Source organism: Dipodomys spectabilis, unplaced genomic scaffold (assembly GCF_019054845.1).
Source record: "Dipodomys spectabilis isolate Male_0828 unplaced genomic scaffold, ASM1905484v1 ptg000098l, whole genome shotgun sequence".
In the NCBI taxonomy this organism is placed as follows: domain Eukaryota; kingdom Metazoa; phylum Chordata; class Mammalia; order Rodentia; family Heteromyidae; genus Dipodomys; species Dipodomys spectabilis.
The window spans coordinates 5,548,233-5,569,748 of NW_024870775.1; the positions used below are offsets into that span (position 1 = coordinate 5,548,233).

General features: G+C 55.6%; 2 protein-coding genes across 4 annotated transcripts in view; both read right to left on the reverse strand.

Moving 5' to 3' along the window:
- The window catches only part of Orai2 (ORAI calcium release-activated calcium modulator 2), a 24,996-nt gene continuing 3,480 nt past the window's right edge, over window positions 1–21,516 (reverse strand). Inside the window, exons 2-4 of one of the 3 annotated variants that reach the window (XM_042686521.1) lie at window positions 15,493–15,497; window positions 4,913–5,150; window positions 1–1,678 (exon numbers count right to left, since the gene is read on the reverse strand). In XM_042686521.1, the coding sequence (XP_042542455.1) occupies window positions 1,151–1,678; window positions 4,913–5,137 (753 nt within the window). In that variant the 5' untranslated portion in view covers window positions 5,138–5,150; window positions 15,493–15,497 and the 3' untranslated portion in view covers window positions 1–1,150. Of the gene's footprint in view, window positions 1,679–4,912; window positions 5,151–7,633; window positions 7,658–8,721; window positions 8,793–15,492; window positions 15,498–21,516 lie in introns of those variants that run through there. The other 2 variants (XM_042686523.1, XM_042686522.1) reach the window with 2 other exon arrangements.
- Window positions 13,391–21,516, reverse strand: part of Prkrip1 (PRKR interacting protein 1) — a 19,123-nt gene continuing 10,997 nt past the window's right edge. Inside the window, exon 6 of the mRNA XM_042686524.1 lies at window positions 13,391–15,081. Coding sequence (XP_042542458.1) covers window positions 14,975–15,081 — 107 coding nt within the window. The 3' untranslated portion in view covers window positions 13,391–14,974. The remainder of the gene's footprint in view (window positions 15,082–21,516) is intronic.

The following is a 21,516-nucleotide window of genomic DNA, read 5'->3' on the forward strand; positions in this document are numbered from 1 at the left end:
TTTACTGGTTTATGCATTCCATGTTCAGTGCAGAGAAAGTTACAAACCTACATGCAGGGCCTGCAGCCCGACTGCATGCAGACTGCACCTGGGTGCACACAGCCCGCAGCACAGATAGGGGTTGGCTGCAGTTGAGTCCCAGCCCACCGCTCCCCAACCCTCCTAAATGACGCTCACACCTGCCCCTGCAGCTTCCCGCACCACACTTGAATTGTGAAACGCAGACTGCAAGGCTGCGGCGCCATCCACACGGCCTAGGAGCCGCTTTGCACCAAAAGGGCCACTCAGGAAACTAGGGCAAGTCCAGGCGCTGGCCCATGTGCATGGCTCCCTCATCAGAACGCTGCAAAATGAGGTTACACCCCAGAGATGGGATTTCTGGCCTGTAGTTGGCATCTCCAGGCCAGCCTGCCCTGTGCACAGGCTGGAGCTGCTACATGATTGGTCCCCTATCCCAGGTCCCCCCTGTCCCCACGGAGTCATCTGCCCCATGCTTGGGCAAAGGGAAGGCTGGGAGAACCACGGCTGGTGTCAGGTGGCATCTCCTGCTGCCTGCATCTTCCCTGGGCCTCTGATGCCTTGCAGTGGAGCTTCCGCCTGTGGACCAGGTGTTGTACCTAGCTGTGCTCACACAGGATGACCCAGGCTTGCTTCGGCTTTGGCCCAGGAAGGTGGTTGTGGGCTCAGAGGTGGATGGATGCCCTGCAGGGCGCCAGTGAGCCTCCTTGAGTGGACGTCGACTGGCCAGGGCCAGGCTCCCACCCAGCGGGGCCCCTGCAGGTCCTGGCATCCCCTCCAACGCCCTGGCCAGGGTGGGAAGCACCCTGCTGCAGGGGGTGGCCTGGAAACCACTTGGCTCCCCATCCTGTGGCCTGCAGGCTCTATCTCTGGGCCAGGCCCCACAGGCCCCAGGAAGCCTGCCAAGCACTCAGAGGCAGCCTCCTGGTGACCTGGCAGCTGGGTGGTGAGAGCCAACCCAGGCTGGGCTCTTGAGATGGTGAACTTTGGTCTGGAGCTATCTGAAGGTGTGCATACTGACTGCCTAGCAACCAAACCTAGGCTGCTTAGCAGCCACTGGTGATGACACTGGCCACTTAGCAACAGGAAGGCTGTTTAGCTTGACTGGGCTCCTGAGCCAGCTAGCCACGGCTCACACCACCTGCAGGCTGCGCTCCTGCCCGTCCAGCTGCACCTTGAGCTTGTGCAGCTCCTCGATCTCACGGTTGTGGCGTTCGGTCTTGTGGCGCACCAGCGAGCGGTAGAAGTGGATGGTGAAGACCACGAAGATGAGCCCCACTGGCACCATGATGATGGTGGACACCAGGGCGGCCTGCCAGCCGGCATGGCTGCCAGAGCCTGGTGAGCGCCGTGCATCCACTGGCAGGAATTTGATCCAGCAGAGCAACACAACTTCAGCCAGGAAGAGCAGGATGCCCAGCACAGTGGAGAAGCCCCAGGCCAGCTCAATGTAGGGGTGCATGCGCTCGTGTGGCGACTCGCTGATGGAGTTGAGGTTGTGGATGTTGCTCACAGCCTCCACATTGGGCAGGATGCACGTGCTGATGAGGAGTGCGAACAGATGCACGGCCACCAGCACCGTGGTGCAGGCGCTGAAGGCCACGAGCAGCGGCTGCGGGTACTGGTACTGCGTCTCCAGCTGCACCTCCACCATGGCAACCTGCGGGCCGGGGGAAGGCAGGGCTGCAGGCAACTGTGGGCTCCCCTGCCAGGGACTCACCCACACTTAGCCTGAAGGCCGACTCCCTCCTCACTGCTAAGGTATTTCACACTTTGGGTGGGGTGTGGTGGCATACACCAGCACTCGAGAGACTGAAGTAGAGAATTGGATATTCAAGATTAGCCTGGGTACATGGTAAAAATCCTGTCCAAAAAAAACAGCCAGGCATTGGTGGCTCACGCCTGTAAACTTAGCTACTCAGGAGGCTGAGATCTGAGGATCAGGGTTCAAAGCCAGCCCGGGCAGGAAAGTCCATTTGAGACTCTTATCTCAAAAAACCCAGAAGTGGCGCTGTTGCTCAAGTGGTAGAGCACTTGCCTTGTGCTGAAGAGCTGAGGGACAGCGCCCAGGCACTCAGCCTGGACAATACAGAGTAAAGCACAGGGGTTGGAATGCTGGGAGAGGAAGCGGCCTTTCCAGATGCAGAGTCTCCAGCACAGCTGGGCAGAGGCCATGCCTCTCCAGTGGCAGGACTTCAGTGCAAGGCATCAGGGATGGTATCAGAGTCAGGCTAAACTGTGGTTTGGTGATGGCTGCTGCTCTACCAGTTGGGTCACACCTCCAGCTCAGTCTTTCTTGGTTTTACAGATGGAGTCTCAAGGGCTTTTCTGGCTGGTTGGCTTTTTGAGCCTTTGGATCTCACCCTCCTTTGAGTAATGGGATTATAGGTGTGAGCCACTGGTGCCTGGCTTCACCTTTTGTTTTGAGACAGGGTCTGTGTTATCCAGGCTGGCTTCAAACATGTAACCCTGCTGCCTCAGCCTCCTGAGTGCTGGAATTACAGGTGTGCAACACTAGCTAAACAAGGATCCGGAGTTTGAGGCCAGCCTGGGCCGCCTTGTGTGATGTTAAAGCAAAGGCTTCCACTGGCCCCCATACCTGGAATTACACTGTGACACACAGACAGCAGGCCTGTGTCTCAGCCAGACCAAAGGCTGGGGAGATCTCTTAAGGCCCAGGTCCAAGATGACAGACATGTGCCACCATCCTCAGCCCATCTTTTAACTGTATCTATTACTAAACTTTGAAGAAATAAGTAATTTTCATTTTTATTGGTTTATTGTAGCAGCATTGGGAATAGAACCCAGGGCCTCGTGCATGTTAGGCAAGTACTCTACTGCTGAGTTCCACCACCGCCCCCCCCCCCCCCCAAATGTTTGGTAAAATTTATTTTTGATGAAGGGCAAAAAGGGACCACAGGAAACAGGAAGTTCCATATTACTTCTGCAGCCCTTCCTGGGCCAGCTCACTCCACTCACTAAGGTGACTTTGCAACGGGCCCACACACTTGCCCACAGCAGACCACGCCCAACCCTGAGGGCTCCCCCGCCCCACATGTGAGCACTTTAGCGATGGGCCTAGAACCAGGCCCAGCGAGGACCCAGCTCTCATCATGGCCTCTCCCAGGTGCCAAGGGCGCAGGGAGAGGGATGGCGAGCAGGAGGAGGTCTGGGGAGGCTCAGTCTCTGCCCATGGGCATCTCCAGCCGCTGAGCCTTTTCTCCACAATCTACAAGACTGATCATTTTACAACTTCCTGTGGCAACCTCCTCCTCTGGCCCAAGGCGCCTGCAGTGGCGGGGGACGGAAGCGCAGCAGTCCCAGGGGACCTGAGCTGGGCAGCGCCTCAGCGGACACAAGGCTGTGTGAAAAATATTTAAAAACAGACAACAGACCACACGGGACAGGCTGAGGGAGATGTTCCTTAAGTAAAGGATATGGCCCACAACAAATGCTGTGAGCTGCAGGACTCACAGAGCGGAAACATGATTACAGGGCAGGACATAGAGCCTACAGAAAGCAGTTTTGGGCCAGGTGTTGTGGGACATGCTTGTAATCCCAGCTCTTAGGAGGCAGAGGTCTGAGACCAGCCTTGGCAAAAGTTACAAAGACCAGATCTCATACCTGTCATCCACTAAGGAGGCTGAGATCTGAGGAACAAGGCTCAAAGTCAGCCCAAGCAGAAAAGTCCCTGTGAGACTCGTAGCTCCAGTTAACCACCAGAAAACTGGAAGTGGAGTTGTGGCTTAAGTGGTAGGGTGTTAGCCTTGAGCAAAAGAGCTCAGGGACAGTGTCCAGGCCCTGAGTTCAAGCCACATAACTGAAGAAAGAAGAAGAAAGAAAAAGAAAATACTGTGCTCTCGTTTTTTTTTCGGAGAGGATCTTGCTATGTAGCCCAGGCTGGCCTCAAACTTCTCCCTCGGCCTCTCTGCTTCTGGGACTATAGGTGTATCCCACTATGCTGGGGAGATATTTTCTTTTCTACTGAGATATTTTCTTTTCTACTTTTCTACTGCGAGTGCACTGTTAGGGATCTCTACCCGGTCCTGGTGTCTGACCCCCGTGGCCATCCTGCTGACTCAGCGGGCACCTGCTGTGTGACCCCAAGGGTCACTCAATCCACTTTTTATTTAAGTTGCACTGCCAATTTCCCATCTGAGGCTGGGACTGGAGAAACAATTATTTTTACAACAAGAAGTAAGCCACTTGCAGCCTGCCAGGATGTTGAGCACACAGATGCCGCTGAGCCCTGACACACCGCTGGGACCATGGTCCCCAGGGGCATGGGTCCTGGACTTTGGAGTGAGCAGCAGATGTGGCCTTGGAGAGGTAGCCACCGCTGGTCCCCAGATGACTCAGAGGGCAGAGGCAGCAGGGAGCCAGGCCATACCTGCTTGGGGTTCAGGGGGGTCCTGGGCTGCATGCTGGGTGGACCCAGTCACCCTGGAGCTCCGGCCCAAGCCCCTTGGGCCGCTGGTCCTCCACATGGGGCCAGTATGGGTGCCTTTCCCTGGACAAACTTTTTTTGGGGGGAGGGGGGCAGTCCAGGGGCTTGAACTCAGGGCCTGGGCACTGTCCCTGAGCTTCTTTTGCTCAAGGCTAGTAGTGCTCTATCACTTGAGCCACAGCTCCACTTCTGGCTTTTGGGACTTTCCTGCCTGGGCAGACTTTGAATTGTGATCCTCAGCACTCAGCCTCCTGAGTAGCTGGCATTACAGCCATGAGCCACCAGTGCCCAGCGGAAGCTATTTTAATGACCCCATTCCCTCCCTTGCCAGACAAATGATTTATGCAAACAAAAGAATATGGGCTAAAGCTTCTGGGCCTGGGCACCCTCCACCCCAGTTCTTCTGTTTGGGGGGGGGGAGGTTTGGGGCCCAGCGCCTGCACTCACCATGGCGAAGCCGGAGAGGAGGGCGGAGGTGCGGCTGGAGGCCTTCAGCTTGGCCCTGCTCAGGTACAGCTTCCTCCAGGACAGCGCCTGCACTGAGTGGTGGTTGGAGGTGACCAGCTCCAGGTAGCTGCGGCGCACCCAGTCCCGGTAGTCCATGCCCTTATGGCCTGGCTCCGTGCACGCGGGGGTGGACGGGTCCACCGGCACATTGAGCTCAGCACTCATGGTGGGAATTGGGCTGGGGGGGAAGAGAGAGCCTCAGGCATCCTAGGCAGTGCCTGGGGAAAAGGCAAAATCCAGCCCCCTCCCTTGTTTTTTGGCCACTGTATTGAGACAGGGTCTCACCATGCAACCCAAGTTGACCTCAAACTCATGATCCTCCTCCTTCAGCCTCCCAAGTGCTGGGATTACAGGTGTGCCCTCCAATGCCCAGCTTCCAAGTCTATCTGACCTTTCCTAGGACCTGCTAAACAGATCCTACACAGGGTGTCTAAAAGACAGCATGGGCTCTGGTCTCAATTTCCAGAACTCTCACACAGAACTACCCAGACCAGTCAGGGCTCACAGCCACACTTCCAGCAGTTTGGAAGGTAGAGAGCTGGATGATGGAGGCTCAAAGCCAGACTGGGCAAAGAAGTTTACCAAGAGTCATCTCAGGACTGGAGGCATGGCTCAAGAGATAAAGCACCAGTAAGTAAGCAAGAAAGCCAAGTGAGAGCTCAAGCCCTGGCACCAGCACACATGCATGCGTGTGCACACAGAACCTAAGTTAAAGAGCCAGGCTTTGACGCCACTGTGAGACTCTCATCCCAACAACTGCCCTGCTGATGTCAGGACCTCTCATCTTCAGAAAGGGGTTCTTCATCGACAGGACTCTTGAACATATGACCCCCAAAGTGTCCCCTCTCCCTCCTTTTTTTGGTGCTGGTACCAGGGTTTGCTCCCAGGGCCTTGGGCTCTCAGCCTTTCTGCTCACAATTGGCATCTTACCTACCACTTGTGCCATGGCCCCAGTTCAGTATTTTGCTGGTTAGTTGGAGATGAATTACACTGACTTTACCTGGCCAGGTTGGCTTTGCCCTGATCCTCCAGCTCTCAGCCTAAGCAGTTAGGATTACAGGCGTGACCATGGCCACCCAGCTGCAGTCTGGCTTTCAGTGGCCATGTTCTGACTGGACAGGCCTTGCCCAGCAGACACTTGCTTTTTGAGTGCAACCTCGATGCATTTGAATCAGTGCAGTTCATCCCAGAAACACATTCTTGGCTTACATAACTCAAGCAAAGCCACATCCAGACTGCAAAGCAAACCTTTCCGAAACTGAAAACAACCTTGCAAATGGCTGAGCGTATACCGAGAAGCAGAGACTAGGCTTCCAGGCGTCATCCTAGCAGTGGGCATGGCAGTCACACGGAGGGACTCTCACAAGGGCTCATATGCTCAGGTGGGTGAATTTAAGCCAAATCTCCACTCTTTGGAATAGGGGATTGGTGACTCTGGTGTCCCCAGCTGGCCAGAACAGCCACAGGCAAAGCATGGGCTGGCTGGAATCCACCTTGGAGTCAGCTTCTAGCCAGGCCCTGGGACTCCTGGAGCATGGCCGTGGGTATCTACCAGGGGGGCGGAGGGAGTGCCCACACTGAATCCTCTGGGCCAATCCAGGGGAGGGGGCACAAGGGGAAGGTGGGAGAAGTGGGGAGGCTCTCCTTCCTCCCCACCCTCAGCAGTCAGCAAACTCCCAGTCTCCCTTTCTCCTCTCCCCCACCCCGCCCCTCCCCTCTGGGGGATGCCTTTATGGGCCACCCAGAAGTTTGGATGCCTGGGTCACAGCTCACCCACAGCCTGTGTCAGTACATTTTCACCCATGTCCTCCCTGGGGGAGCGAGGGGGGTGTTGGGAAAATGTTTACTAACCAATCTCTTGTGTGGCTTCAAATAATTGAAAATGTCTTTATTTAGAAATTTCCTAGGTGGGTGCTGGTGGCTCATGCCTGTAATCCTAGCTACTCAGGAGACTGAAATCTGAGGATCACGGTTCAAAGCCAGCCCAGGCAGGAAAGTCCGTGAGACTCTTATCTCCAATAAACCACTAGAAAACCAGAAGTGGTGCTGTGGCTCAAGCGGTAGAGTACTTGCCTTGAGCTGAAGAGCTGAGGGACAGCGCCCAGGCCCAGAGTTCAAGCCTCACAACTGACAGAAAAAAAAAAAAACTTCCTGTTCCACTTTCTCCAATCAAGAACAGCTGGGCTTTAGTCTGATGGAGACAATATTCAGGGAGTAAGAATGAATGGAAGGTGGCTGGGAAAGTGGCTCAGTGGTAGAGCGCTTGCCTTGCATGTATGAGGCCTTGGGTTCCATTCCTCAGCACCATATGAGCAGAAAAAGCTGGAAGTAGCTCTGTGGCTCAAGTGGTAGAGTGTTAGCCTTGAGCTGAAGAGCTGAGGGACAGCGCCCAGGCCCAGAGTTCAAGCCCAGGACCGACTAAATAAATTAATAAAAATTTTTTTAAAAGGAAAAAAAAAATGAATGGAAGGTAGCACTTGCTTCATGACTGACTGTACCCCACAGATGCTCAGTATTTCCCATGGACGCTCAGTGCACCTCATGAACTCTCAAGGCAATCTAGGAATGTGCAGCATATGCCATGGATGTCAGTGCACCCCAAGGAGACTTGCTGCACCCTATGAATGCTTGCTACACTTGGGTTTTAGGCTTCAGACGTACCAGAGCAGACTCCTTATGAGAGGAAGCCACTTGTCCGTGGAGGGGCAAGACAAGAGGATGACTGCACAGTAGGAGGAGAGGGGGCAGGGAGGGCTGGAAGCTGGGTTTGGGGGTGCTGATGCTGGTGGGGAGGCAGCAGCCTTGGCAAGGAGCACCTCCCTCACAGAGGCGTCATCCCCCTGGGATGACGCGGCTTGTGTACTGAGAGGACTGGGGAGCCAGGAGGGGGCCTAGTAGTCTCCAGGGGAGGGTATGTGTGGATGTGAAAAGGGGGGTCCAGGGGCCATCGTGAGCTCGGGCTGTTCTCCAGTCTGAGAGATTCTGAGGGTGGCCTCCACATTGCTGCTAGAAAATGGGCCGAGAGATGTCCCGGAGCGGGCGGGGCCGGGCGGGAAGGCAGCCCCACCGTTGGCCAGGGGCTGGGTTTTCCAGAGGGACCAGCAGAGACCCTGGTTCAAATCCCTCCTTTCCACTCTCAGCCCGCTCTGTGCCCCAGGGAAGGCAGCGGTCCCCCCACCACCACCCTGGGCTCGCTGGGGTGAGGATGAGATGAGCCCCGCGGCCTGGGCGCCGGGGATGCAGCCCGGGCCCGGCCTTGGGGCGCTGGGGTTTGACAAGAGCCGGATGCGAAGGCAGCGGGGATCCCGCCTCAGAAGCAGGTCCGAGGGGGGATGGGCGTCTGCCTGACTCGACTTCCCTAAACAAGGGCGCAGAGCCACGCCGAGGGGAGGGGAGGAGGGGAAGACGGAAGAGGGGGCCTGCGGGGGGCGGGGGAGGGAGGAACCGCACAGCTCCTCCCGTCCCGGCTCCCCCGACGCCCCGCAGCTGCTCGACCCGGATCCGGCTGGCGCCCCGGGATCCCCTGGTACCGCACCCCGTTCCCGATCCCGCCAGATTGGGGCCACCTGGCCACGCTCGGCGCCGCGGGCGCACGTCTGGGGCTCTCTCCGTTCCCTCCCCCGCCCCCGCCCCAGGGTCCCGGGGTCCAGTCCCGTCCACTCGGGCGGGGCGGAGACCCCACGGCCCTCCCCACCCCCTCCGCCCCAGGGGGCCGGTGCGGGATGCGCGCGCCCCACGCCAGCACTCACCTGAGCCGCCCGGCCTGCGCGCCCGGCTCCGCCGAGCCCGGTGCCCCCGGGCCGGGGCGCCCAGTGCCGCTCCCCGCGCCTTCCGCCGGCCCCGAGGGTCCCCGAGCCGCCCGGCCCGCCCCGCCGCAGCCGCTGCCTAGCGACAGGGCGGCCACGTGACCCGCCTGCCCGCAAGGGGGGGGAGCGCGTGGCCACGTGACCGCGGGAACCCTGCTCCGGCTGACCCAGAATGGGGGTCGGGGCCCGAGTCCGCTGGGCCAGAGTGGGGGGGACCTGCACGCGGGGGGGGGGGGGCACCAGGATGGCGAGGCGGCAGATGCCCGGCACGGCCACTCGGGGTCACCCCGTCACCACCCCTAGGCCCAAGACCCCGCCCGGCACCCCTGGCTGCGCGCGTGGCGGGTTTACGACCGAGACACTCGGGGCGCGGAGCTCCCGGAAGTGCATGGGTAACTGCGGGGTGGGGTGCGGGGACGCCGGGGCATGAGGGGCCCCGCGCCGAGGTGGGGGGCGTGACAGGCGCAGGGCCGGTGTGGGGAGCGGGGGTGCCGGGGTGAGGGGCGGCCCCGGCAAGGCCTCGCCCCGGGCCCGGAGGCCGCCGCGCGTCCTACATAGGATTTTTCCATCGCACGGGCCCGTGACACATTTACCCAAACCAGTGAAAAATTCCCCTGGTGCCAAACGGTCCAGGCCGGGCCCGACAGACGGCGGAATCTGGTCACCCTGGAGCCGCGCTTCACAGCACAGACCAGCTAAGAGGCGGGCTGGGCCCCCGCCGATGGCTGCGATGGGGCACGCGGCCCTCAAGACAATCTGGCTGCGGCTGTCCAACCCCACGCTCTTGTAAATGCACTTGAAAACAGGAAGAGCTGCTTTGTAAGCAGGAGCACCGGCTCAGCATCGCAGCCGCAAACCGCCTGGGTAAAGCCGGGCTTTTACACCCCCTCCCCCGCCCAGTCTACCAGGGAAGCTGGACTGACTGTCTTCCTGTGCCAGTCAGCAAAGCCTCCACTCTCAGACCAATTACCTGGCATGCCTGGACAGATGCAAAATGGCAGCTGCAGTCACCAGTGCCTTTCAGAGCTTTTCCTAACCAAACACAGAAAACAGGTTTGTTGCTGTCTTGTTTGTCCCTGGCAGCAGGGAGGTGCGGGAGGAAGTGGACAGCTGGCTGACAGAGGCTGAGGTCAAATGCAGTTGACCTGTTCTCAGCGTGCTGGGCTGCACTGGGGGCTGCTGGCCTTGGTGGGTGGCTTCCTCTCTTTCTCTCCATTGAAGAAAGCTGTTCTTAGAGGCCGCTGAGGGCCAGCCACCTTCAAGTGCCAGTCAGCACGCACCTTGGTTCTTTGGGTCAGGCTCCTGGCCTTCCTCTCAATGCCAGCGCTTACCATTGAGCCCAGCCTCACAGCTGGTGTGGCCCATGTGTCCAGTCCGCTCCGCCATTCCCTCCTATGGCCTAGCCGGTCACCCATTACCCACAGCCGCTTCTCTGTAAAACCTTTGAGTCCACCATCCCTGTATTAGTCACCATTCTGTGGCTGCAGCAACACATCTGAGGCTGCTGTATGGAGGCAAGCGTTTATTTTTGCTCAGTTCTGGAGGTGGAGGCCCAGACTGTAGAGAAGGCCCCCGGGATCTATCAGACCTTGGCACATGCATGTGTGCCCTGTCATTCCATCCCTCCTTTTTTTTTTATTGTTTTGGGTCCGGTCATGGGGTCTGAACTCTGGCCCTGGGTGCTGTCCCTCAGCTCTTCAGCTCAAGGCTAGCGCTCTACCACTTGAGCCACAGCGCCACTTCCAACTTTTTTCTTATGTGGTGCTGAGGAATCGAACCCAGGGCCTCAGGCATGCAAGGCAAGCGCTCTACCACTGAGCCACCTTCCCAGACCCCCATCCCTCCTTCTGAAACCACCAGAATTCAATCTAGACCTTTCCCAAAGGCCCTCCCTCTACACACAGCCAGACTGCTTCCATTTCAACTAAGATTCCGGGGATTAAACCCACGCATGCCACCTACTTTCCCACCCGTTTCCTTTCCTGGACCTCAGTCCCCCCCACCCCAATCCACCAACATGGTGTTAACTAAACCCATGGGATATTTCAGCCCCAGTCACTTAGGACCCCTCTATCAGTTCTGGCGCCCACACATGGCTGCTCCCCCCACCCCCCACTAAGCCTTTCCTGGAGACAGGGGCAGTTCCCAGCAGTCTGTGGGTCCCCTCCTCCCAGGCTGGTCTCACCTACTTCACTGTTTCCATGATGCCCAAGCCTGTGTCTCTTCCTGGCCATGGAGAAGTGGCAGCAGGGTGGGGCAGCATGGCAGGTCCTCACCCTCATGCACCTGCCCCTCTGTCTTCATCCACACAGAGGGGCACAGGCTCAATCTCCCCTGTTGCCCACCACCCTTGCCTCTGGTTGCAGCACTGCCAGGTCCTCATTGGTCCCCATCTATTCTCCACACCAGAATGTGAAAGATCCCTTCCCAGAGGCTGGCCCAGTGCCTACTACTGCTCTGATCTGGTCCTGTTCAGGTCAGAGATGGTGCTTCTTCTAAGACAAGACCTATGTCTTGCTCACCACCAAGCTCTGTGCCTTAAAAGTCACCTGGGAGTCTCTGGGCTTTGAATTTGGTCAGTGCCCAATAAACATTTACTACATCTGATGGAATAAGAAAGCTGGCAGCTGCCTCTTGGGACTTGCTCAAGTCTAAGAGTTCTCTTTATGGAAATGCATGCAAATATATGGTAATTGCAGCTCACTTTTGTCAAGTATGCCAAAGAGTAAACAAATTAACTTCCAAAGGGGAGGAGAAGGAACAGATTCCTCATTCCTGGATGAATTAAGCAGTTTCCAAGCAGCCCTTCCTCCTCTAAGCCCTGGGAACTTGATCCAGTTATGTTCCTATCTCCAGGTCAGTAGAACAGCATTCCTCTAACTTAACAACTCAGCTTCTAAAAGATAATTATTGCCTGGCACCAATTTCTGGGCTTATACTTGTAATCCTAGCTACTCAGGAGGCTGAGATCTGAAATGCAGTTCAAAGCCAGCTCAATCAGGAAAGTTTCTGAGACTCTTGGCATCAATTAACCAGAAAAAAGCCAGAAGTGGAGCTGTAACTCAAGTAGTAGAGCACTAGCTTTGAGCAAAAAAGCTCAAGAACAGTGCCCAGACCCTGAGTTAAAGCCCAAGGATAGGCACTAAAAGAAAAAGAAAAGGTAATGCTCAAGGCTGGCTGTGGTACAGGATGCCTGTAATCCCAGCTACTCAGATATCATATAGGAGGATGATGGAAGTTCAAGGCTAGCAAACATAAAAGACCCCAATAAACTGAAAAGCAAAAGGGCTAGTGGTGGGGCTCAAAAGACAGAGCATCTGCCAAGCAAGCCAATGCCCCGGGTTCAATTCTCACTACTAAAAAAAAGTTGGAAACAACAAAAAATGTTTTGGGCGGGCACTGATGGCTCACGCCTCTAATCCTAGCTACTCAGGGGGCTGAGACCTGAGAATCACCGTTCAAAATGAGCCTAGGCAGGAAAGTCTGTGAGACCTTTCAATTAGCCACCAGAAAACAGCAAGCAGTGCTGTGCTCAAAGTGGTAGAGCACTAGCCTTGAGCAAAAGAGCTCAGGGACCGTGCCCAGGCCCCAAGTTCAAGCCCCAGTATCAGCACAAATACCTTGTTTAGATTTGAGCTGTAATGAAGGGAATTTCTGGAATATCATCTAGGAATCTGGGTTGTTTTGAGGCTGAATTTTACAGTTACGCAGCCTAGGCTGGTTTCGAATTCATGACCTTCGTGAGTGTCTGGGCCCATGGGCAGGTGCCACTGTACCCAGCCGGGCCTCCTGCCTGTGCACCTGGCTGCAGATGTCTCTTCCCCTCTCACAGCCATGCAGCAGTCCTGCAGGTGCAAAAGACTTCTGCCCCTGGGATTTCTTCAAACCCTTTGTGGGCCGTTACTGAGCAGCTGCCATGTCCTGGGCTCTGGAGCTCCTGATGTGGCCAGGATCCCCGGGGGCTATGAGGACTGAGGATGACATAGGATGAGGGGGTAAGGCCAGGCCCCTGTGGACAGTGGCTTGGGACAACATGGAGGGACAAAGAAACGGAGGCTCTGGGAGTGGAGGAGCTGTAGGCAGCATGGGGACCAGCCACTTCACCAGGGCTGTGGGAAGGTTTGCATCCACAGGATGCAAAGTCCTGGGATCAGGGAGAGGTGAAGACTCCTTCGAGGGGGGATGGAAGGAGGGCTGCACACACTGCTCTGCCAGCATGTGCACACACAGAGCTGATGGAGTGACCCATGTGCACACAGAGCTGACAGTGCTCACATGCGTACACACACTGCTCCTCAGGAAATACAGGGCTGGGTCTGCTGGCCCCAGCCTTGCAGCGTGGGCCTGGTGGTATTGCTCCGGCATCTTCCCTACCAGAGTTGTCTCGGGTGGGAGCAACACTGCACAACCTCACCACCACACGGTGGGGGGAGAGGGGAGGCAGGGTAAATAGCAAATCACTGCAAAACCACCAAATATGGACGTGAGGGCACGGGAAACATAACACAGCCTCCCGTGGCCTCCGCTGGGAATGTACACGCCATCCGGCCACTTCCCACACCTGTGTCTACAAATGACCATGAGAGCATGTGAGCATGGACTGGGTTACAAGTCAGCTTTAATGAACACACTCACAGAGTCCATGAGTCCAGCAGCTGCCCTTAGAACTGCCTTAGACCCACAGCACGCCATCATCCCACCCATGTGCTGGCACCCTGGGAGCTCAAGTAGAGGGACTACGAGCCACAGCCTCTGCCCAGGACAGCATAACTGCAGATGGAATCTAGTCACGTAGCTGGGAAACAAATCATGTTCAGTAAACCCAACTGGAGGCCTGACCAGGGCTGCCACAGCAGTGTCCAGGGAGAGAGGGAAGGAGGGAAGGAGGGAGGGAGGGAGGGAATGAAGTCCTACCTTGGAGCTCAACCTTTCCACGGTCAGATGAGAGCTGGTGCACTCAGGGTGGTACAGCTGTAGACTGAGGTTCCGAGCCTGAAATTACACTATATACACCCTGTGGCTTGGTTCCAGACTTCCCTTAGCCACGTGCTGCCTGGGATGTTACCGCATGATCCCGAGTTGTGGCCTGTGGTGCACGGTCACCCTGCCTTCTCAATGACACCATGTAACACAAACAAGTAACACCCTGAAGGCAGAGGGGAGCCATGCAGCACGTGGCACTGATGCCAGAACGGCTCCCACTGCCCACTCACTGCACACAGAGGAACCAGACACCAGATGGGAGACAGAGGTGTCCAGATGTGCCAGGCAGTACCAATGGGGGTGATAGATTTCAGCCTCCTGGGAAGGCACAGGAGCAGAGATAACAGAAGGTGTCACGCACTCAGAGTGGGGCCAGGGAGCTACAAGGCAGAAGGAAAGAAAGACCCACACTCTCGGATCTCCCTCACTCCAAACCAACACTACCCGAGTCCATGAAAAGCAAAGGATACGTGGCGGGAGGGGGAGGTGACGGAGTGATGGAATGATCACAACGACACTCCCCTGTACTAGTGCTGGGGCATAGGAAAAAAGGGCCCACACGGAGATAGTAGTAGTTGGAGGTCACCTAAACACAGAACAAGGGCTCTAATGAGGTCTGTCACAGTCTCCACACCCTGTGCGGGCTGCCTGGTTCTGGTACGCTCCTGTTCATCCCCTTGGATGCAGGATGAAAGGGCATCTTCGCCAATGTCCACCTGTAGCATGGCAAGGCGCCCAGGCCTCTCCCTGCTCAGCCCAGCCTGGGTCTTCTTCCTGTATTTTTCTGGCCACCTGCTGCCTTCCCAGGGCCAGCCTCCCTCTGCTGCAGAGAACAGAGTTAGGCACCTGTGGTGCGGGCTACGCAGCCCCATGTAGTCCCATGGTGTGCCTGGGAGGTGTGGGAGCTGGACCTGTCCGATGTTGAGGCCGCCTCTACCGTGTCACTGCAGGCCTCCTGATGGCTGTGCTAATTAATGTTTTCACATGTCTGAACAAAACCTAAAGGCTTTTTGTTCTTTACTAAGTAAACATCCCTGCACAGAAGCCAGCTCCGATAGGAGAGGATGGCGTGAGGGGAGGGGAGGCGCGCTCCCTTCCAGCGGGTGGGGCCTCAGCGTCAGTGTGCGGGCTCCGACTCCCACTCCCAGCTCCGAATGCCCCAGGCCCGGGTCGCACAATCAGCCAGGCTCTTGACAGCTGCCATGTAAGCACTTCATCGACCCATGATGAAGCTGGGCTCCTCCTCTTCCTCCTCCTCCTGGTCGGTTCCAGACGCCTCCTCAGAGCTGCTGGCCCGCTGCTCCTGGGACGGGCCAGGTCCTGGAAGCACATGACATTCTGACCTGGGGTACCCCTCGGGGAGTGCGGAACAATGAAAGCACCTCCATCCTGGACAGCTGGGCCCCAGAGCCCATGCTGACTCATAGTGCCGCCAGAAGGTGCAGATACAGTCCCCACAAACCAAGCCTCTAGCTTTGGGGTCCCATCTCCTGCGATGCCCAGCATGGGAGGAGCAATGGCCCTGCCAGTCTTAACACAACTCATTGCTGTCAAGCTTCCCGCCCATCTCTGGTTCTCACCGCAGAGAGCACTCAAGCTGTGTGGCACACATGGTGGCACCCTGCTCTTCCTAGGCTGCCTCCCACACCCTGCAGCCTGAGAGAGACAGCATGTTCCCAGCCCGCCCCCGCTTTGTGAGCATGGGTGGTCTGCAGAACTCTCCCAGGCAACCGAAGCTCCTCATGCAAACGAGCAGGACTTGACCTACCCTGTGTCCCGTGCCCCTGTCTCCTCCTTGTGCTCTCTCCCTGCCCCTGCCCTGTGCCCCTACCATCACACGGTTGGCTACTGTGGTGGCTTCAAAGTGGGAGAGAGCATCAAAGTCCTCAAGAGAGGCACTATGAGGAAGACTCCCTCACCCCAGCGCCGGGGGCTCACGCCTGTAATCCTAGCTATCCTGGAGGCTGAGATCTGAGGATCGCAGTTCAAAGCCAGCTCTCATAGACAAACTTAAGAGACTCTTACCTTCCATTAGCCAGCAAAAAGCTGGAAGTGGCGATGTGGCTCAGGTGGCATAGAGTCTGCCAGCCAGAAGGAGGGGAGGAAGGGTGTAGAGTGACTAAACTCCCATCTGTCAAGAGTAGGAGTGCAAAACAGGTGGCCCTCTGAGAGAGCTCGGCAGTTCCCCACACAGAGTCTGGCAATCACACGCCCGGGTATCTACTGCATGGATTTAAAACGGCGCACACAGAATCCAACACAAGAACGTTTGCTTCAGCAAAGCTGCCCACAGAGAGGTGACTGGGTACAGGACACAGTCATCTGACAGTCACTGTGGAACCACAGCCATGCCCTGGGCCTGCACAGGCCTGCGGAGGGCAGGCGTGGGACAGCGCTGCAGCCCGAGGGCCCAGACAAAACCTAATGAGCTGGACACACCAGGATGAACTCATGCTTGGCTACATGTGGACACAACTAGCTACGCATGAGCAGCGTGGGGTACGTGTGTATGCGCCAGTTGGCGTATGTGCACATATACTGCCACATTCTGTAACCCTTTATCCCCCAGGGAGTCATAGCCATCCTAGTTTGTGTGAGCATATGATCACCCAGCACGCATTTCTCAGACAATGGAATGCCTGGCTATTTCCTTGCTCTGTCTACTGAGAGAAACAGACAACAAAGTGCAGAAGGGAAGAACACACCCTGCCAGAAGCTGCCCTCTGCTGCCTTCCCTCCACACAAGGCACTGCCTTCCTGGATGAAGGCCTGCTTTGGGCCCAGAGCAGGAAATACACAAGATGGCCTGTCTTGTCTGGAATACTCTGTAATGCCAGAAAGGAAATACTACCAAAAAAAAAAAAAAAGTGGTGTGTGTGTGTGTGTGTGTGTGTGTGTGTGCGCGCGCAAGCGCATGCACAATGATGGAATTTGGTCAAACAGAAAGAGACAAGAGCCAGCAGAAAAAGCCCAGATGGCCAAGGAACCAACTTGAGAGACAAGACAGGTAGCTTTGCCCGGCCGCGGCTGCCCTGATGTCAGCAAAGGCCGCGACAGGGTAAAGACGGAGGAGACGTGATCCTCGCTGAATCCCCCACCAGGCAGGTGCAGCTGGGCTGTGCACGTGGCTTCTTCCTCAGGGTAAATTTACCATGAGAGATCTGCCAGCTCAGCAGACGGCTGAGTTGGCACAGCAGTGGGAGGCATCCTGGCACATGCAGCCTGGACACGGAATGGCAATGGCACTTTACCTCAGTGTCTCCCCAGCCCCCAGCCTGGAGAAAACTGGCAAATCCCAGGGTGGTTACAGACACCAGACCCAAGTAAAGCACACAGGTGCCTGCAGCCAGCGGAGCCCAGGACACGGATGACACCACACGTGCAGCCCTGAAGCGGGAAGCTAGCGAGCCCACCTGTGCTATGGGCTCAACCCCACTGTACTGACTCAAGAAGTCAGATAACAGGGAGAGCGGGAAGATCTTAAATCCTTGTGAAGCTAGAGATGTTGCTCAGGGCTGCTACACTTGCCCAGCAACTGAGGCTCTGGATTCAGTCCCCTAGAACCACAAAGCCAAACAGGACAAAACAAAACCCATTCTAAAACAGAAAGATCATTTAAAAGAATGCAGGAGGGCTGGGAAGGTGGCTCAGTGGTAGAATGCTTGCCTTGCATGCATGAGGCCCTGGGTTCGATTCCTCAGCACCACATAAGCAGAAAAAACCAATGTGGTGCTGTGGCTCAAGTGGTAGAGTGCTAGCCTTGAGCTTAAGAGATGAGGGACAGCGCCCAGGCCCAGAGTTCAGGCCCCATGATCGGCGAAAATAAATAAATAAAAAAAAAACGAATGCAGGAAGCAGGACTGTAACTGGAGGTGATGGAGCAGGCTCTACCACCTGGTGTAGCTGGAGGTGTCAAAGCAGAGTCTATCACCTGGCATGTAGACTGCGGCAAGGCAGGAGCAAGCTAGATCTACATGGGGGGAGGGGTGTCTGTGCAAGTAGGAAAGCATTGAAAGAGGAAGATTAAGGGGCACAGAGGCTCCTCAGGCATGTAGAAAGATCCAAGCCAGGTGCCAGTGGCTCATGCCTGTAATCCTAACTACTTAGGAGGCTGAGATCTGAGGATCATGGTTCGAAGCCAGACCAAGCAGAAAAATCTGTGAGGCTCTTTATCCCCAATGAACCAACAGAAAATGAAGTGGAGCTGTGTGTGGCTCAAGTGGTAGATGTTAGCCTTGAATGAAGAAAACTGAGACAGTGTCCAGGCCTCGAGTTCAAGCCCCAGGAGTGACGTGTGTGTGTGTGTGTGTGTGTGTGTGTGTGTGTGTACACACACACCAAACGGCCGGGGCTCATGCACTAAGGCTGAGGGAAAGGTATAGGCACAGCAGGGAAGAGCATGGGGGTGGGGGTGGAGAGGCAGGGAGGGCTGGGAGGCCAGGGGCAAGCTATGGACAAGGCTTCAAGCCACAGACTAAGCCCAGGTACCTGTGTCAGACACCAGCCCACCACCCACTTGCTCTGCAGCTCTGGAGGTGCCTTTGCCCTGAAATGCCACCACCTAGGGTTGCTGTGAGTGTGGATGAGGCAGTTCACAGAAATACAGGTGTTCAGTAAAGGCTAGCTGTGGCTGTTCTGAGAAATGGGACCCTGGCAGAGAGGGAGGGCAACATGGGAGGGGCAGGAGGAGGGAGGACTACTCCTGAGCCAGCAAGGCTCACATCTGTTATATGGATTTTATTAAATCTCCAGCAAGAATGTCTCCTGATTTGTATCTTTTCTGTGTGTGCTGATACTAGGGCTAGGCTGCAGGGCCTCCCACTTGCTTGCTCATCTGGTGTTCTACCACTTGAGACATGCCTCCAGTCCAGCTTTCTGCTGGTTAATTAGAAATGAATCTCCAGGACTTTTCTGCAGGGGCTGGCTTTGAACTGTGACTGAGTGCTGAGATTGCAGGCCTGCACCACCACATCCAACCACAGGACAAAAACCAGGGCTGGTGAGGATATGGAAAAGGGCTCTCTTTTCTGTGGAAAGTGGTTGCAGGACCTCTTTTCCCATGCAGTGATCTAGTAATTCCAATACTGGAGACGGCTCCAGGGGTGGAGGGAGAAGGGGGGGAGGGGGAAGGTACCATGGTGCCTCCCACAGAAGACAAACTTGGAATACTAGTAACAAGAGTAGGAGCTGGTGATTCACAGGAAGAGAAGAGTGTATACGATGTCAATCACAGGGAAATGGGCGGGTCTCCATGCACTGTGGCCATGGCATTGTAATACTATGAGAAAATATTTGGGACAGCTATATTACAACTACATATGGCGTTTATAATCAAGGAAATATTAAATACTAGTAAGGATTACAGACAACTTCGGCGTTTGGTTTTGTTTTCAGCATGCTCTAATCATTTGGAAAACAGCATGCAGCTCCTTTATTACTGAAGGCAGCAAGGCTCCAACCCCGGGTGGGCCACACAGTTCTGTCCAATCACACTGCGCACCCCACTTGAGACCACCATTCCTCAGTTGGGCGGTTCTGTGCCCTACAGCACTCAGGGAGCAGTCGCTCATGGCACTGGGGGCATGGCTGCTAACACCCTGCCATGGCCTTCCCAAGGAAGATCCAGCCCCAAATCAGCAGAGCAAGGGGGAGACTGCTCTAGTGTGCCTCAGAACCAATCACCTGGGGGTCACTGGTTTCTGTGGTGGGCAACTGGAGGTACATAAGCAACATTAGTGTTAGAATACGTGGCTCTGGGAATGCAGGACTCCAAAAAGATCCAAATTGGCTGAGTGCTACCCATGGCCTCCTTTAGACTCGAGTCCCACAGAGTTACAAGAGGGGACAGCTCCCTGCAGCCTTTTAGTCTGAACCAAAGGCCCAGTGGACACCGACGCCATCTTGTGGTACAACTGGGAATCACCACACTCAGTTTCGATTTGTGTCAACAGGAAAACCAGGAAATGTCACTTCTCTCAAAATGAAAATAAGGGAAGGGAGACAACAATGCTGGATAAGAAATGCACTCATTACCTTGCTCATGTAACTGTAACCCCTCTGTACAGTATTTTCACAATAAAGAACTTATTTAAGAAAAACAAAGAAAATAAGGGAAGAACTGAGAAGGCCAAGTGGGCACAGGAGCCGCCCCCCAGCCCACTCACGTGGCAAGTACAACCACGGAGCCAGGATTCACGGTGTCTGGATATGCGCAGGTGTGACCCTCCCAACTAAGCACACCAGCAATCCCAACCATATCTACATGTGTTCACTGCAGCCAGAGCCAACACAAAAACCAGAGGAAAATTAGACCCAATACTCAAAACGATTTCCCAGTCTACTTTCTCGATGTATTATAATGATTGTTGCAATGTCTAAACTGAATTCATGGGTTCTGACATGTCTCAAATGATAGAGTACCTCTCAGCAAGCAAGAGGCCCAGAGTTCAAACTCAAAGACAGTGAATATTTTTTTGGTGCCTGCACTGGGGCTTGAACTCAGGGCCCAGGCACTCTTCCTTAGCTTTTCATTCAAGGCTGGCCCTCTACCACTTGAGCCACAGCTCCACTTCTGACTTTTTGGTGGTTATTTGGAGGTAAGTCTCATAGACTCTTTGAACCGCGATCCTCAGATCTCAGCCTGAGTAGTTGGGATTCTAGGCATGCACTGCCAGGGCTTGGGTTAGCCTGTCGCAACACCATGAGGAGACAGAGAAAAGTGAAACGCAAGCCCTGCATTTGGATGTGACCACGAAGCAGAGGGTTCTGGATGAGGAAGGAGTGGTGAGCCCCGATCTCCCTCTGAACACAGCTGTGGAACCTGGACAGGCACCTGGGCTCTGAGAACCAGCTGTGAATTCCCACCCTGATGTCCCCCGGCCTGGACCAGGGAGGCCTAGAACCACTGAGTGGGGCTGGACGCAGGCAGAGCTCCAGGGAAACCTACCACCTCGGCTGAGGAACACGTGGGCCCCCATGTTCTCATACCCTAGCTCCGAGCCAAGTCCCTTGGGGCTGGGTACAGCAGAGGCTGCGGAGGCAGTGGGGGCACCTTCTCTCTGGTCAGAGCACTCTGGTCTCCAGACCCAGGCAAGCCTCTGTAGCTTTTTTTCTCTCCTGTCTATTCCCTCCTTGCCCCTACCCCAGAGCAGCTCTCAATGCGGGACACTCAAGGAAACATCCAACAGAGGAGTAATTGAAGCCCCAGCTCTCTGGCATGAGCATGGTCAGGATCCCCAGGAAACCCTGTCAAGCCAAATACTGTGAGATGGGCTGGATGCAAGAATTAAGAAATACCCAGGGCACATATTGAGACATTTCACCCAGAAAGTAAGAGTGGACTCGTGGAAAGCAATGGGAAGGTAGAAATGGGGCAAAGATGAACTTCTTACTATTGCCTTGGCCCGGACAGCTGTTACCAGCACCCTTTTCCCAGGAAAAGTCAATTCCCAGGTGCTTACTGGACAGCCTTCAAGGGGAAAGATGAGGGAAGCTGCCAGCTCACGTTTCCAGAAGCCTAGTATGAGGGCCGAATCTCATGGACCTGACCTCAGAGGTGCACCTGATACCCAGGTGGTTAAGAGTTGCAGCAGCGATTGAGCTTCTGATAGACTGCACTTCCGTCCTTCCCTTGGGGATTTCTGTTAGGGCCTCTTATTGGCTCTAGCTTGATGTGAAGATCAAGTTTAGTGCAGTGGAGCCGGGTGTTGGTGGCTCACGCCTGTAATCCTAGCTACTAAGGAGGCTGAGATCTGA